Raw genomic sequence first — 17,996 nt, forward strand, 5'->3', positions numbered from 1 at the left:
AATATGTAGCATTCTATTGCCTTATGCTCTTAAGCTCTAGAGAGTTTAACCAAAAGAATGTTTTGTTGAAAAACATCACAAGTAAATAAGTAAATATTTTTCATTGGAGCTTCTTAAAAACTTAATGTGTACAGAAGACTGCTATGTGCCCTCAAGAAGCAAGGAATAACTTCATGGAAGCAGCAAAAGATAGTAATGCTCTTTGAGAACATGGCACCTCTTATTCCAAACTCGTTTTCTCACAGAACCAGATCTTCTAAGGAATATCCCACAGAGGTCAAACTTGCACTAGAGAAATCTTGGCCAGCAGAACTGAGCTATCCCATGTGGATTCTATTTTCTGACTCAGTAACAGATTGAAATAACTTTTATTATGCAACATTTGTACAAAAGCCTAACATCCACATGGAGATGGTAAAATCAGAGGCCGAGAACAGTGACTCTGTTTCAGGTCATATATAGTGACAAATTTAAATCTTGGTGGGATATTTACTGACAGAACTGAGTTAAGAGGTCACGACTGCTATGAACTGCCAATGACAAAGATTAGAGGTTAGCCATTAACAGCAGTCTCGAGGATGATTAACAGTAATTGCAGCATGTCACAGTAAGGAGAATGTGCCAGATGAAAAAGGATCAAGTCAGGCAAACTGCCCCTGAAACAGATTGAAATGTCGGTGAATCTGTTACGTACTCTAACTCTTCTACTTTTATTACAATGCTAACTTGCTAAGAATGGGCTACTTCCTATTTTTTTCTTATTGCACGTTATCAACAGTCATTCAAATGATTATCATAAATTAATAGTTTTTCTTCGACACACTGGCTAGAAGTATATATGGATCTAATCTCTCTTAGAATTCTAGATATACACACGAGGGTCATGTGGACAACTGTTCTCATCATTTATACAAATCACAAGCAGTTTGGTCCAGTAAAGGTAAAATAAATAAGAGCACCACTAAAGTGACTTTTTTCTTTCTTCATTAACTTCATTGTTATGCTTGATTGCAAAACAGAAATCTGCTTATAGGTATATAACCATACTTTGATAAGATCACTTGTAATTTGATTTAAATATTTTTAAACTAGCTTCTCCTGTCTGACAATATTTCACTAAAACAGAGTGCACATTAAAAGTAATTCCTGAGAGGAATACATCAGAATATATTCTAGACATAGCAAGACACAAGTAGCACACTGCCCTAACTCAAAAACTATGTTAAAAACTTTGTTCAAACTTTGAGTCAATGAGTATCCAGCAAGAAAATTCAGCAACTGAGGAGAAAACACAGAATTGATGAAGGCATGGTGGTGGATACCACTTGCCTTGAATTTCCAGGTGGATTAATACAGGATATAGGCTTCTCCTGAAGTGTTCTTCCTTCCCACTGTACAATGGGTGCTGCAACACTGGTGCTGACACATCACATAAAGACAAATTCCTTGGTAAAAATGGTGCTAAAATCACTATGTCAGAACACTTTATAAGCTTGTCCAAGATCAGCTCATTTCTTCAGTTTCTCACAGTAGGAAAATATTTGCTTCTTTCTTGATTGAAAGAGCAAAATCTAAGCCTAAACCAACTTTTATTTCTACTGAAGAAAAATCTGATCAAATTTCATCTTTGGACATTTACTAACATTCCATAACTGTTTCCTAACAAACATTAACATTTTTTTCAATAGTGTTTGAAATTCTGGTTGGTGATGAAGATCCAAATCTTTTTCATGAGAAATTTCTGATGCTTGAAAAGAATTAGTCCTTTTGTGAAGTATGAAACTTTTGTAAGGTATGGAAAGGTCCTCCTGACTACATGAGATGTTTTTTTAACATAACCTATGTTTGGCATCCAGTTTAATCATGTCAGCTAGAGTTTTCTTATGAATACCAAAGTAAGAAAATTCAATTCTAAATTAGACAGCTACAAATTGGACAATACTAGATAGGTAAAGCAAATGTTCTATAATGCAATATGCAAAAATAATAATGAAAAAAAACCCCGCACATTTAAAACCCAAAAGGTAACAGTTGCAAAACAGATGTAGATGCATCCCATGGGTGCACAATGCTTCTTTCTAGTTTTACAAAACACTGCTGACTAGAATAGAGCTTCACACAATGTAAATGAAGGTAAAAAAAATTCTTCTGTTGTCGAGGAAGAATATGAAGAGAACACAAAAAGACAAAGTAGGGAAAACATCTATAGTAACAATTTAAACAATTTTATTCATCTGCCAAGGGCTGAATAAATAATGATAGTGCACTTAATTGAGAAGCTCCTCTGCACTTGAAACTTCTTGAAACTTCTACTTGGTGAGTCTTCCTGAGTTTCCCACCTACTGTGCCACCCAGTAAATGCCAAAAATATTGACATAGAAGAGATCCTCTTTTACTTACAACAGAAAATTTATGAAAGCTGTACTGTATCAATAGCAGGAAAGCAATTTTGGTGATAAGACAAAATAGAGGAAACAAAAATCAAATGGTGTTAAAACAAGGCATCATTTCCCCACCTCAGCACAACAAAAGACTTCTTTTACTCTTGTTCAGTCAGCTCTAAAGTAAAATATTTCCTGTGATTTAACAAAGTTTCAATTTATCAGATAAGAAATTAAGGTAGAGCCAAGGCCATTGGTTTAAGAACAAAGGATCTAGTGTAAATAGCAAGATTTGTAATTCAGCATGTAGACATCTGACTAAACTGCCGTCAAGTAGATTTGCAAAGCACTAATGTGAGCAAATGAGAAAACTTACTTCACATTCAGAGCTATTGTTTACAACATTTTAATTTCCACTGTAAAATTTATCTTAATTACAGCAGAGAGCTGCACCCCATCTTTTCTGTTTTGTACCTGTCGCTAGCACAGTTACTTGTTGCTGTCCAGTCCATGTTGAGGGTTGACTAGGATGCCCCAAGAGAGAATACAGAGGTTGGGGTGAGAGTGCCAACTACCAGCTGCAGAGGCTTTTGTGTCTTGTTCCGACCTACATAAGAAACATATAAAGTTAATTTCTCTCTCCTGCATTATGTAGAGGAAAGTTTTTGCGATTGGATATTAAATAAATAAAGATCTAGTTCTCTGTTAGATTGAAAGGGAGAGGTACAAGAGTTCTCTATTTTTTCATGGTCACTATTTCTAAGATATGATTTACAAAAACGGCAGAGAATGTGGTCCATGGTCACTTTTTCAACCTAATGTTCCAGTTAAACCTAATTTTTGAAAATGAATATTTGGTGGTTTAGATATGCTTACTGTAAGAATAAGCTATAGGTAGATTAAATTAAAACGTCTGGCTATCTTGGACTACATCACAGAAGACATGAGAGAGTCCAGGACATTAGACAGTCTCCATGGATGTAACAAAAATAGTAACTTCTTGGCAGTTTTCTCAGTAACACTGCAAATATGTCCACACATAATAAATATTTTCTAGAGCATTCTTAAGAGTAAAATAAAAACCTACAAAAGTTATTTTGCTTTTAAACTGTAGGCAGATCTGAGTCAGTGTCTCTATCTGCAGGATTTTTCTCTTTTGATTACCTACTATATGGAAATCAGCTTTTGCATGATACTGAACTTCAGCTATGCTCTGTATGGAGAAGTACAATTCTTGTGTGGAGAAAGAACTTATTTGAAAGAAAGTTTAAAAGTTAATAGGTGGAAAGGAACAAACGATCTAGAGAAACTCTTTTGAGCCTGTAGTTTACAGACTGCTACAGGCCCAAGGAGAATCTCTGGTGTTTGAAAGATGATTAACTATAGAAAATTGATATATTATTTACATCATATTACATACGTCAAAAATCTAAAGGATCTTTACCTTCTCAAAATGTACAGGTGACCAACATTTCTTGGAAGTTTATAAATTACAGATTTGACTAACTTTCTTCTCATGCCTCTTGAAACCAATTATTTCTTCACTTAAAAAGCCCCAGTGACAATATCAATATATGTGTGTACATTTAGAAATGTTAACCATGTTGGTTTTTACTTTGTTGATGATGAATATGTTGCTACAAAACACACATTAACAAGCAACATATATATGTTGCATTTGAAAGGTAAATCACTTTCCAAAATCTTTCCAGACATACTGTGCTATACCTGGCCAAGAGCAAGAAAAAATTAATCCCAAGCATAACTAGGAAAAAAATATCATATAATGATCATAGAATAATTTTTGTTGGAAGGGACCTTTAAAGACCATCTAGTCCAAGTCCCCTGCCATGAGCAGGGACATCTTCAACTGGATCAGGTTTCTCAGAGCCCTGTCTGACCTGACCTTGAGTGCTTCCAGGACAGGTCATCAGTTTATTTTTTGCAACAGTCCAGTGATCCTGAAAGAAGTCTCCATATTAAAGTACGGAATTAAGTCTCCTTATTAAAGTAAGGAATTCAGAACTAACAGTATTAATGACATGATTGAGGGCATATAGAAAGACTTTGAAACAGATCAGAATAAAATTCAGATTTCTACTCTGCTGCGTATAGTTTCAGCTGGAAATATCCCTCTTTCCATCAGCAAGCTTAGCAGTAGTATTGATACAGAGATAGAGACAGACAGACACGCCCACACTACCATTTTCCAATGAGAAACAAAGAGCATTAACATGTCTATGGATGAAAGAATCCTTACTTGTAGTTTGGGAAGAATAACTTTAATGTCTTTAATCATTAGTGTTCTAAATTTATGCAAAAAATCTTTAGGTACATCTTCATGTTTTGAACACCATATGAGTGACTAATTACTGACTAGGAATTAGTGTCCTACATTTTACCTTTCCACATATAGAATTTGTGCATCCCAGTCAGATGAATACAGGTAGAAATACCTTTTCAGAGAAACCCAGTCAAAGGTTCTGTTTTCTTTCAAATATTTTAAGAAAGAGATGGAGTAATATTAAAATACCTGAACAAGATTTCTTGTTATTTGAAACACGTGCTGGTCTTACTGAAACCAAGTACCGTGGCTCTGCATCTGCAAATGAATAAAAGAGCAATTATTACAGATGTGCTAGAGATTAATCTGAAATTAATAAGAAAAAGTCAAATAGTCAGCGAATGCTTTACACAGTATCCAATCTTTGTGATCTGTTTTCTTTAAATTGTATTGAGTTCAAAATAATAAATGCTTCCATTAAAACAAGGTTGAGATGTTTGGTTTAGTTTGGGGAATTCCTCTTCAGAAATAAGATTTTCCCTTTGTCTTAAAACCAGATGTCAGGGATTTCTGCCCTTCTTAATTACTTAAAACCAATTCTCTCTGAATTGCAACATGAGAGAAGTTGTCATAGGACATTCCAGCAAGACATCCATGGGTAGAATTTGGCTCACCGTATACTGACCAAAATTATTTTTACCATAGCTTTTAGAAAATAGGATTACTCTATGTAAAATTCTTATTGTAGTTTAGATACATTTACCTAAATGTATAACTACAGATGAGAGACTGAATTTCCTGCATATATCAGCGTAACAGGCACCTTGAATTCTACCACCTGAACAGAACCACTAAGATATCATTAAATTTCCCCTTACACTCAGATTTCTGTAAAGAGAGAGAAAGGAAAAGCAGTACCAAATAAAATCCAAAGCTTGCTGTACTACTGAAAAGGCTCTGCCAGTGGCAAGGGAAACCACTCCAATTTAACTTCACTGATTTTATGCATTTAAATCACTGGAAACCCATACTATGGGTGTACTTTAATTGTTTAATTATTCTTTTTAAATGGGTTTCATCTGAACCCAATAGCCAAGATAAGCATTGAAAACAGCTGTTCAGAACAGTGTGGAAAAAAGTATTAGTTAAAAAAAAGGAACCCCAAAGTGCAAATACATATTCGTTTACAAAATGTTTTTTAATATTTGGAGGGGTACACAAGTATGGGACCTGTGTAACCATCTGGACATTTTTTGTATTGAGACTGAAAACTAGAAATTAGCAACACTTTAAAATAATTTGGTTTCCCTCTACTTTAAACCCAGTTTTCTGCTCTGCATTTATGCCCACTTGTGAGACTGTTATAACTCACAACATATTCAACAGGATTATTTTAAAGCATGACCTTGAAATTTTGAGAACTACAAAGCCAGTCTTCAAAGCTCTAAAAGTTTATGAGTTCATCAGTAAAATGTCCAAGAATTGTGAGAGAAAGTTATTCAAATACTTTGAAACATTTTTTCCCTGCTCCATAAATGGAAAAATTAATTCTGGCTGAAATCTGAAATTACTTGTGTAGCAGTATATGAAATAGATTTACTGCTAAACAAAATTCGGCAATAAACAAAGACTGTTAATGCCTCACTGGACATCTCAGCTACAAAACCTGGCAGTTTTCAGGATTCATTAGTTCTAGCAGGTGTTTTTTTTCTCTAACAAAATGTTCTCTATGGAAATATTTATGCTGTTCATTAAGCTTTATTTTGGTGGATTTAACGAATGTTGCCTTAACAAAGAATACAACGCATTCCCATTTTGCAGGGAATTCATGGCTCTTCTGACCGTAATACAAGCTACAAAAGGAAGTATTTAGGAAAGCAGGCTGAGGCTAGATGCTGAGAGAGTGCTGTTATAGAAAGGGTAGGTTTAAAAAGTAGCACTTCTTTAGAACTGCTGAATTTAAGACAATATTATGAAAATTATAACTGAAATCAGAATATGAAATTGTTAAACAAGTCTGTTCAATATCCGAAATACAACAATAAATTTCTGATCTGTACTTAACAAAAGATATATCTTAATTTAGAAATATTATTCCGTTCCTGAGCAGAACCACCCATGCTACTATATAGATGTTAACAGTAGAGCAACTGTAATTTAAGTTAAATTCATTGATTTGATGTACAGTATCAAAGCATTATGCATGGACTGGAGGACACATGTCTTGAAATGCTTTTACTCTGGGCAGATATACATTCTATATCCAAGGCACCTGAATTTAAAAAATGCAGAGAGCTTTTTCAATATCATATAATGAGCCCTGACTTACTAGAAATGGGAGTTCTTTCTTAGTCTTCCACAGCAATTCAACATTTCTTTTAATAAGTTCAGAAGACTACTGAGTTTTCACACTGATTCAGTCTTCTTGCTGAGAAATATGACTATCAGTCATTATCACAATGCTGAAATCATCTGATGCTACTATGACTCAATTCATTTTCAGGGCGTTAAAACATTGCCTCACCCATGTATTAAATTCTGTCAAGTTACAGGAAATGTTTCACGATAATCTGTGTTCTTTTATGATGCCTATTATATTCATAATCCATTCCACAGATCCATGCCTATAAGAAACAGGAATCTTGGGGAGAGGTGAGTAAAACAGGAAAAGAAAATGAAAATTCTGTGAAATACCAGAACTTAAATAAAACTATAGTTTACCTTGCACTAATTCATCTTATATGCTTAAGAGATAAATTGCTGAAATTAGAGGTAGGTAGGAAAATGTGACTGTCAGTTACAAAAATATGGGTGTTTGACTGGATGTAATTATGAATTGCAGAATATATCAACTATTTACATGAAAATATATTTAAGAAGAGAAGCTCATTTGAAAAGTAAAATTATAAACTCAAGTAAAAGCAAATTACACCACAGAGTACAGGCAATCCTGTTTGCAACAGAATATTTCTTATTTTCTTTGAACTGCATTTAGTAAGAAAAGGGCAGTTACATGACTAAGGTCAACATTGAAACGTCTGGACACGGATGCATGAATCCAACATCTGGCTCCAAAAATCATTTCAACATTAATCAGTATATAACAGAGACATATATGATAAAGATACAAGATAGAGATCTGCCTTTCTCTCATCTGTGAGGACCCACAGTCTCATAAATGAAGGATCCCTACAAAACAATGCAAGCTTTAACAAGTAAAGTTTGAAATACATTAGCAGATTTGCTATGAAAACCTTAGCAGCTCCTTGATGCCACAAGGATAACGTCTTGCGATAACACATTCTTGGAGGGCTGCTACTCTAAGACCACTTGTTTGAACCTATTACTGTCTAACCCCCTTTATTAAAGCTAGAACAACAAATACCTTGCCTAAGAGCTCCTTTCAGATCAGAAATAAAGTCCAAATAGTGACCACCTTCAATTTTTGAACCACAAAATACTCTAGGAAAACGCCCACATGTACCAGAGAAGTGCTACTTGATAAATCCATGCCTAATTCTTAGTGATGTAATTCTCCCAAACATGTGCTATTATATTAACAAATAAAATTTTTAAAAGAAAAAAGCTTCTATTGCACACCTTAACAGCTTATGAAGATGACCAGAATGTAACAAAAATACATGCCACTGACATATCAGATTAACATAGGAGAACACTTACTTCCATTTGCCATGAGCTAGGCTATCAAATCAGTGGCAGCAGGCAACTAACACATACTACAAAACGCTAGGAAATTCTGCTTTTGTTCAAGCACACTATTCAGGGCCCAGCCAATATGCACATGAAAGCAAAACAATGTAAGAATGAACTGACTGATGAACTTAGAATAAATCTTAAAATAGTGTTACAAATGTATCATTAGAATTCATAGACCACTGAATTCAGAAATCAAAACAAAGAATTTTTTTGCCTTCAGGCTGCAAATCCTTAATCTGTAATTGGGGATTGCTAAAGATTTACCATGGGATGTTGCTAAGGGCAAAGGTGGAGGAAGAGGAGGATAGAAGGTATAGTAGTGTAACAAGCATGGGAAAAGACAGAGAAGTGGGACAAAAAGGCTGGCATGAATGAACTCACTGCTGATCAATGCACTTGTCTGGAGGAAGGGGTATCTGCTGACCTCCTCCAGGTCCTCCCTTCCACTAGGCTCAGCTAACATTAGCAATGAGAACCTTGTTTCTGGTAAATTAGCAGGAGGCAACATAATGCTGAATTACCATTCACATTATTTGGCATCTTGAAAAGCATGGAACTAATACATCTGAGAATTTCTGGTATTTGATCAGATATAAGAAACTGCACAGCAAGATCTTTCAGCTAAGCACTGATCCCTGAATTGCACTTTTTAAAATGTGTTCAAGTTGGTAATAGAATGCTTTCATATATATACATAAACACAAAATTCACCCACCAGTTATTGGGATTGTTATAAAGCAGGATTACCAATACATTCTCCTCTTACACTGTACAATCTTGTTCAAGAAAAGGAAAAGTAAAAGCATTGCACAACTTTGATCTGGTTTTAGAAACTGAAAGGGAAATTAATTTTGTTCACTGTGTTAAGTAATTGCTGTTCATTCTTACAACACTCTCCTGTCTCCACGCAATTTTTTGGGTTTCTCCAACAGTATCAACAATTTCTAGGAGGCTGGCTTGCAATCTTCCTAGCCAAGTTAGAAAAGACTAACACAGATTTCTTAAGCAAATACTCTTTCCTTAGAAGTCAGGAAGACTGAAAAAATTAAGATCAAGGTTTAAGTCAAGCCCAGAGCTTTTGGATGGGTCTGTTCACCTTTTCATTAGTCTAGCTGAATTAATACCTTGATATATTTTGGCACTATCTGAATAGCTTTCATGACCAATAATAATGTTGTTTACTGCCACATAAGTACACAAAGTACACTCAGCACAAAACACATCTGGTGTCCTGATAAAGAAGCATAAATCTTGGAAACAAACTTTGCTGCTGCCTTGTCATTGTCATTTACCCTTCAAAATGATTCAGATCATTCTACTAGTGTATGAAGCTGCTCAAGACTTTCTTGCCAGCACAAACTCATTACAAGTCCAGGAAATCCAATAGAATCCTTTTCTCTTTGCACATGCCCCTCTGCAGGCAGATCCCAATTTATGGATAATGTTATGCAATTGCTGCCTCAGTTACTATATAATTTGCAAAAACAAAGGCAAAACAGATATTTTAAGATAAGAATCACTGCAGTGAGGTGCTGAATATTTTAATGGATGAAACGTAGGTGGATGTCACACTTCATACAAAGCCATATATCTCTCCTGAAAATCCTTGGAAAGGTCATATCCTTATAAATTTCTTTAAAATATATATCCACCTATAGACACATAATTTTATAAATTAATACATCTTCTGACTTCAAGCTTCCCATTAACAGGATCGTAAGAGGTGTGTGACCCAGCAGAAAAGCTGACAGTAAATTTCATTTTAATCTACAATGGCTGGGTTGGAAATATGGAATTTTGGGGCCTTAGAAACATGTATTGTGTATATTGTGTCATCCTCCATATTCCAGTTCCAACTGGGGACAATTATCCCAAACAGAATACCAATTATGCTGCTCCATTAACAAAACCAGGGATGCAGAGCTAAATCAAGGAAATGTGGAAATGTGGAAATGTCTGCAAGGTACTTCATTCTACCTAGTAGAGCTATACTCCTCGTTAGAAAGGACAAATTATATTAAAAGGGATTGATGCGTTTTAGGAAGGGATTAATGACTTATATGTGAAGTCTGTGTGTTTTCTTTCATTGGCCTAATAGATAAACTAATGAAATTTTTTTTTTTGAGTAGGGTCTATGGCTGATTACATATATGTACGTTTTTTCCTTAAAAGTCTTCACAGAATAAACGATTTTAATACTACTAGAACCAGATCCACTTTCATGGATCTTCCATTCTCGTGGATCTAATCACTCCCTCAGGAGATTATATTCCACAGCAATGTTCCTTAATGCATTAGAAAAACACACCTTTTAGAGACTAACAAATGCCCTTAAATCTCCATTTCTAATCTTTACCTTCCAGCTACAAACCAATTTAAAGTTGTGATCATAGTCCCTAAATTGACTGGGAAAGGAATTATCTTTCCATGAACCATTAAAACTGACAAGAAAGGAGGAAACATTAAATTGTATTTGTCTTTATCTAAATAGACCACTATGACTTTTCATATTTGGGAACCACTTCCTCCACATCCTGTTCAATAAAAGCCTCACCCACCACTGTTCAGGGAAGCCTGTAAACTCACCTGATTTCTGTAAAATTCAGATAAGTCAAAGCATGAGAGGACCAAGAAGGAGTTCTTAGGGCAAAAATGAATGGCTTTTGTACAAACCTAGCTGTTCTGACTGCGGAAAAACTTGTGGAACCCACTGAAGACCATTTTCAGAGCATGCAGTGGCACTTGGATCGCTAGAATATGGGATAGACAATGCTGAGTGTGAAATTTAAAAAATACATTGTTCTAATATGAAGAGAAGGTACTAGGCCAACTTCATGACATATGAGATGTACTAGGAGTACAAAGATAATCTAAGATTTTTCAGCAATATGGTCTAGGGGGTTTATGTCTTTGGCACATTCTTGAGAGTAGTTTTATTGTCCCTCTACAACACCTTGGTTTTTCTAAAATCAATATAAAGTGTGTGCTAGAGCTGAGGTCTCTGGCTGCCACAATAAAACTCAATCATTGTTCCTAGAATTAAGAACCATTCTGCAATTCTTCCAGTTTCTGCCAACAACTGATCCTTAAATATGGTGGGGAGGAGGGAATGTGCTAGAAATCATCTCTGTCTTCATTTCTGCCACACAAGTCACTCTAAAATAGAGCCAAAAGCACAACTGATGTTTATTGCTTTAGCTCGTGTTCCATACACATTTGGAAAGCACAATCAAAGCTGCACTTTAATGTTGTGTTTAATATTTGTAAAATGGGAAAGATTATGCACTCACTGCTTCCAATAAACAAGTCCCCAAGGCATACAATCTAACCCTAAATCTCTTAACTAAAAGCAACTGCTCCAATAAACGTACTGGTAATTGCCTTAAATAAATGCTTGCAACTTGAAGAACATATTGCTGATAACTTCTTTTACTCGTGTCTTTTCAAAGATGACATTTTCTGAAGGTTGGAAATGCTTGTCTTGGTACCTGTATTATGTTGCATTTTGCATGTTTATTTACTGGACATTCAGAAGTCACAAGCGTAGACTTATTGTCACAAGGAAACGGACAACTTCTATAAGCATGAGGGAGATAAAATTTTGAAGTTATTCTCCTTTGAAATAATCATAAAGGAAGAATATTCGTCAACATTTTTGCTCTTCCCTCTCCTGATACCCTACAGAAAACGAATATGCATGTGGTTAGTGCTCTGATGTGCTGTAGAACTAAGAAGGTTCCTAGTTTCCAGCCATTAACTACTGCAGTTAAAGCTACAAAATATCAATATACCTTAAATTCCAGGTAACTCTGAGCTTTCAGTTTTCAGTATCGCAATACATTAAGTATTAAAGCTTCTATTAAATAGGAAGTGCAAACGATCTACGCATGATATTACATTTAGTCCTTTTTTTGCTCTTTCCTAGGATCTTAGAGTATCTGAAAAATATTAATCCTCACTACTCATGCAACAGGCATTGTTATGCCTAATGCACAGTATAGCACAGAAAATCCTGTACATCATTCTTAGTGAACTGATTCAAAAGTTACACATAGGATGAATCAGATAAACCAGATGCAGCTTAAGTCATGTTTATGAAGTCAAACACTGGATTGGAGATGGAGTTACAAAGAAATCCCAGGAGTACCAACTCATGAAAAGGAACGTTAACTTCTGCCACAGTGATCCTATCAGTTTCTAATATCTTAATTATTCTGTATCTAACATCTTATTTTTTCATTTTTTATTCTGCAGTTTTCAGCCTGGAGCAGACACCCACAATGGCCTTAATTGACCACATCAAAAAGATAGCAATTACTACTCCTATGTGTTCTGGGGTGATGTTATGAAGCTGCTTTATTCCTTAACCATCCGCTCAATGCCCAAGGATGCTCTTTCTTTAAGATGGACCCAGGGGGTGGGACCACGGGGCTGAGTGTGGGGCAGTTTAATGGCTCAGCCCAACGGCTCAGGGAGCTCGGCAGGGCTCAGGGCAGGGAGTGTGCCAGGAGTGCTGTGCTGCTTTCCTGGGTTTCCTTTGTGTTCCAGCTAGCTGGGAAAAGGTTCTGTTGGGTTTTTTTCCTGCTCTTTTTTCCCTTTCCTTCCCCTTGCCTTACTGCCTGCCTTCCCTCCTCACTGGTCCAGGGAGCCTGCGGGTGCAGCGCCGGCGGGCCCGTGGGGTGGCCCCGGCTGGTCCGAGCCCACGTCTGTTCCCTCTGTGGGAATTTGTTGTATTTTGTTGTATTTTTTTGTATTTTTTTCCCCCTGTTCTACCCTGTTTTGTTTGTGCGTTAATAAACAGTTTGGTTTCTTTTTCCCACTTTCACTCCTTGTGACCCATTTGTCTCATTGACGGAGGAAAAGGGGAGGAGCACTCACTCCTCCTGAAGTCTTATCTCAAAAACTGAGACATATGCTCATGCATCCTTTCCTCCCCCTTGTTTTACACCAAGATCACCAGCACTACAATGATGAAGGTAAATTGATTCATTTCAGGCTAGAAAAGCTTAAAGAAAGCAATAGGAAAATCCTTAGGGATTGAACAGATATCTCAAAAGGTCAAATCCTGATAAATCAATGTTTTAATAATTTTTTTTCTCCTCCCTAATCCAGATAACAGAATATAACATTCTTGACATGGTTTAATCTCTTCCATAAAACAGCTTACGGAATTCTGTTGGTAATGTCTCACATGGAAGTTAGAGGTTAATCCATAGCATGTAGTACTGGAGTAGATCCCCACAAGAAGAGGCATCATTTTGATATGAATGTTTCTGTCAAAAGGAATAAACCACACAATTCTCAAGACTGTTTCACTGTGTCTTCTACTCTTTGTTAAAAACATGTACGTCTCCCTTATATTTTACTTTATAGCTGCAACCTTAGGCAAACCATCCCATTTGATCCGTGATGTGGTCATATAGCACGGTTTATCAGTAAAATGAAAATCCCCAAAACAAATACCAGTAAACAAACTTTTCCAAACAAAAACTAGTTGTTCTCCTTGAGGGATCTCCTAATTCCACTTTCAACTGAAATTCTTGACAGCAACCTTAAACAAACACAAAGAAACCTTGAGCAACAACACAATAACACAAAAAATTAAGCAAACAAAATGTTCATATTCTCCTCAATCTCTTCCCATAATTCATTACAACAACAGCATGCAAAGCAAATATGTCTTACCAAGTTCTGTTACATAGTTTTTTCCTTCTGAAGGTAAAGGAATGTACTGATTAGAAAGGAAGTTGCTTCCATAGCCCAGGACAAAACCTTCTAGTTTGGTGCTTTGACTTGGTCGAAGATACCTCATGCAAACGGTGTCATCTGTTGCATTGATCTGAACCTTCAGACTCTGCCTTTTCACTGGGGAAAGAGTAAAAAAGAGATCAAAATGCATTACCTAGCAATCATATATTCAGTAATGGAACATGACAATATAGCAATATAGGGCTGTTTAATTTGCTAATACCATGCAACTGAAAAATTTCTTACAGGTCATGTCTCCTGGAAACCCAGTGTATTTTAAAAAGTGAACTAACAGTCATGTGAAAATGTGGTTGCCAACATAACTGTTTTTCCACTAGTTTAGCATTATCATTTGCTTTAACATCAACAATTGCAGTAGTAAAACCATGCATGAAGTAAGTGGAAAAAATGCATGCATTTTTTCCTTTAAATGCAAGAGTTATAGTAGTAGTAGCCATATATAGGACCCATAGGTGAAAAAAAGTGCAAGTTTTTGGTTTGATTTTTTTTGCTTGTTAGTAGAAAATATGAAGTTGTAAAATTAAGTTCATCAGTTAATCACACTCAAAAATTATGGTAGAGGATAAACAGTAACCAGATCCAAATAAAACTTCTACAATTTTTTCCCCCCTATGTTGGGCTGGAAATGTAATTTTGTATTTGGAATTACACCAGGACACCTAACTAACATAAATACTTTACTCAAAACTACGAAGAAACTCTTTTTAAACATTCATTTTTATGCTTTCCAGGGGAACAGCACATAAAGTAAGAAACATCTTGTATTTCCATCTGCAAAAATTTAACTTGCAGCAACAGAGAATGACTTCACAACAGAATTACTAACTTTTTAGGCTACAAGTTGGTGTTTTGGCTTCTTCTTGTTGGGGTAAGGGAGAATTGGCTTTTCCCTTTTCCTTCCTTGGTATGTACAATCTTAATATTCCCTTGTCACAGTTAGGCCTATCATATTTTCAGAACTGTTGAATTGCTGGCTTTCCCCCAAACTTACAACACCAGCACCAGACTAGTATATTTTGGGTTATTATTTCTCTTCTCATTCTCAAAATGTAAATTTTTATCCCCAACATATTTTCAGGCATCTGTCCAATTATGAAGGCTGAAATTAATTTATCAGGAAAAACCAGAACTTTGCAGACAATCATTTTACTTCGGGAACTAAATCCTGAAGAAAAACAATGAGATAAATGATATATAATATATCATTGAATAATAGTGCAGAGTGATACTAAACTTCCCTTTCTCTCTCTTTTTCTTTCTTTCTTTCTTTCTTTCTTTCTTTCTTTCTTTCTTTCTTTCTTTCTTTCTTTCTTTCTTTCTTTCTTTCTTTCTTTCTTTCTTTCTTTCTCTTTTTCTTTCTTTCTTTCTTTCTCTTTTTCTTTCTTTCTTTCTTTCTTTCTTTCTTTCTTTCAATCTTTCTTTATATCTTTCTTTCTTTCTTTCTTTCTTTCTATTTCTTTTTTTCTTTCTTTCTTTCTTTCCTTCTTTCCTTCTTTCCTTCTTCCTTTCCTTCTTCCTTTCCTTCTTCCTTTCCCTTCCTTTCCCTTCCTTTCTCTTCCTTTCCCTTCCTTTCCCTTCCCTTCCTTTCCTTCCTTCCTTCTTTCCTCTCAGTAATTGCAGACTAATATTCAAAGTTCCTCTAGACAACTACATACTCATTCTCTGGTATCACCCCAACATACTCTGCTTCTTTTAGAGAAATTCTAGTGACTAGAGTTGCCAAGAGACTAAAACCCTCACTTTGTTTTAGTAGATGATTTGAGCATCTGCAGTTGTCTGCACACAGAATGTAAAGCCTTAAGCCAACACTTTATGCCTCTTCCCTTTATAGAAAGAAGCGTACAAGTAAAACTGATGGAAAACATCTGCCTCCCTTCCTTTATCTAAAGAGTGATCAAGAAACATCATTCAGCCAGGAAACTGTCACAATTTTCCGAAGGCAACTCTGCCAGGTTCCAGAAGACTGCAAGGCTTCTAGAAAACTAGTTCTCTGGCATTTTTAGCAGAGCAATACCTTCACGGGAAAAAGGGCAGCAGTTGCTTCCTAATCTCTGTGACATCCTAACTCCTTTATTTTCCCTACACAAGAAGGCTGCAGATGTGCAACTCTGAATACTGACAGGGCTCCAGATAGCACAAACCAGGAAGAAAACACAGCAGACTTCAAATGCCTCTAATGAGCTTAGTAAAGACACTTAGAAAAAAGTGGTAAGAAAATTTAAGATTATTATCTCTGATTGACAGTGAGCTAAATCTGTTGAAATTATAGATTCTTCAAAACCCTAACTTTAGAGAGTTGAGCATTATCGAAATTATGGTCTCCTGGTCTCTATTGAGTATTCATGTCTAAGAATAAAATAACACTTACAGTACTTAATTCAAATATGGTAATTTGATTTCCATAATAAATTTATTAATCACTCTCAAAACTGAATTTACAAAAAAAAAAAAAATTAGTAAAGATCTATTTAATTTTAAATTTACAATAATTTTACCCTTTTCCCCCCCACAATTGTATTTACATATCTATCAACCAAACTTTACATCAATTTGAAGACTTAATTCTATATCAAGATTAAATTGAACTGGGTCTGATTTCAGTTAGATAGGTAGCATCGCTTATTTGTAAGCAGTCAATTATAGTGACCAAGTGTCTTGATTTTATTAAAGCCTTAAAACTCTCAGTGAGGTTTCTACGATTAGAAAGTTTAAACAGGATCCCAAAACAGTAGTGGCTTTGAGATAAGACCCTTTAGACCTCTTTTTTATAGCTAGTATATCAAAACCACCAAGAGAGCTTTTAAAATCAAAGACAGTTCTGGCAGAAAATAAATAGGAATCATGTATTTTTAAAAAGAAAGAGCAAGGCAGAAAAGAAGAAAAGGAGACAAATTTGAAATAAGTTTAAAAAATCCTTGTCCTCACCACCCTGTCTTGACAGGGCTGGTCCTTTTCCTCTAATTTACTTTTAAGTACAGTGATGGCCTGGATGGCAACAAATATTTCAGAGTCCCTGTAGGGCTTAGGAAAAAACATTAGGAAAAAATTCTTTAGGTTGGAAAAGACCATCAAGATCATCAAGTTCAACTCTAAACCCAGCCCTGCCAAGTCCACAACTAAACCATGTCCCCAACAGCGAAATCTACACACATTTTAAATACCTCCAGGGATGGTGACTCAAACCTGGTCAGTCTGTTCCAATGATTCATGATCCTTTTGGTGAAGATATTTTTCCTAATATCCAATCTAAATCTCCCCTGGCACAACTTGGGGCCATTCGCCCTTGTCCTGTCACCTGTTACTTGGGAAAAGAGGCTGATGCCCACTTGGCCCCTACACCCTCCTTTCAGGTAGTTGTAGAAAGAGATAAGGTCACCCCTGAGCCTCCTTTTCTCCAGCTCCCTCAGCTCCTTGTCATAAGACTTTTGCTCCAGACCCTTCACCAGTTTTGTGGCCCTTCTCTGGACATGCTTCAGCTCCTCAACATCTTTCTTGCAGAGATGGACCCAACATTTAATACAGGATTTGGAATGCAGCCTCACCAGTGCCAAGTACAGGGGGGCGACCACTGCCTTAGGCCTCGTGGCCACACTATTGCCAATCCAGGCCAGGCTTCCATTGGCCTTCTTGGCCACCTGGGAACACCCTGGCTCATGTTCAGCTGCTGGCAACCAGCACACCCAGGTCCTTTCTCACCAGACAGCTTTGGGTTATCATGAGCCAGATGCAGGATCCAGCATTTGGCCTTGTTGAAGGTACACAATATCCACAACCTTTCCCTCACCCAGTAAGTGAGTGACCTTGTCATAAGAGGAGATCAGGTTAGGCAAGCAGGAGCTGTCTTT

The 17,996-nt window shown here is 36.2% G+C and overlaps 1 protein-coding gene across 1 annotated transcript in view; it reads right to left on the minus strand.

Annotated features, from left to right (window-relative positions):
- Positions 1 to 2,273: 2,273 nt before the first annotated feature.
- The window catches only part of LOC116438876 (target of Nesh-SH3-like), a 32,925-nt gene continuing 17,202 nt past the window's right edge, over positions 2,274 to 17,996 (minus strand). Inside the window, exons 2-4 of the mRNA XM_032097893.1 lie at positions 14,068 to 14,247; positions 4,915 to 4,983; positions 2,274 to 2,988 (exon numbers count right to left, since the gene is read on the minus strand). Of these exons, the coding sequence (XP_031953784.1) occupies positions 2,906 to 2,988; positions 4,915 to 4,983; positions 14,068 to 14,247 (332 nt within the window). The 3' untranslated portion in view covers positions 2,274 to 2,905. The remainder of the gene's footprint in view (positions 2,989 to 4,914; positions 4,984 to 14,067; positions 14,248 to 17,996) is intronic.

The sequence above is a fragment of the Corvus moneduloides genome, unplaced genomic scaffold (assembly GCF_009650955.1).
Source record: "Corvus moneduloides isolate bCorMon1 unplaced genomic scaffold, bCorMon1.pri scaffold_142_arrow_ctg1, whole genome shotgun sequence".
Taxonomy (NCBI): domain Eukaryota; kingdom Metazoa; phylum Chordata; class Aves; order Passeriformes; family Corvidae; genus Corvus; species Corvus moneduloides.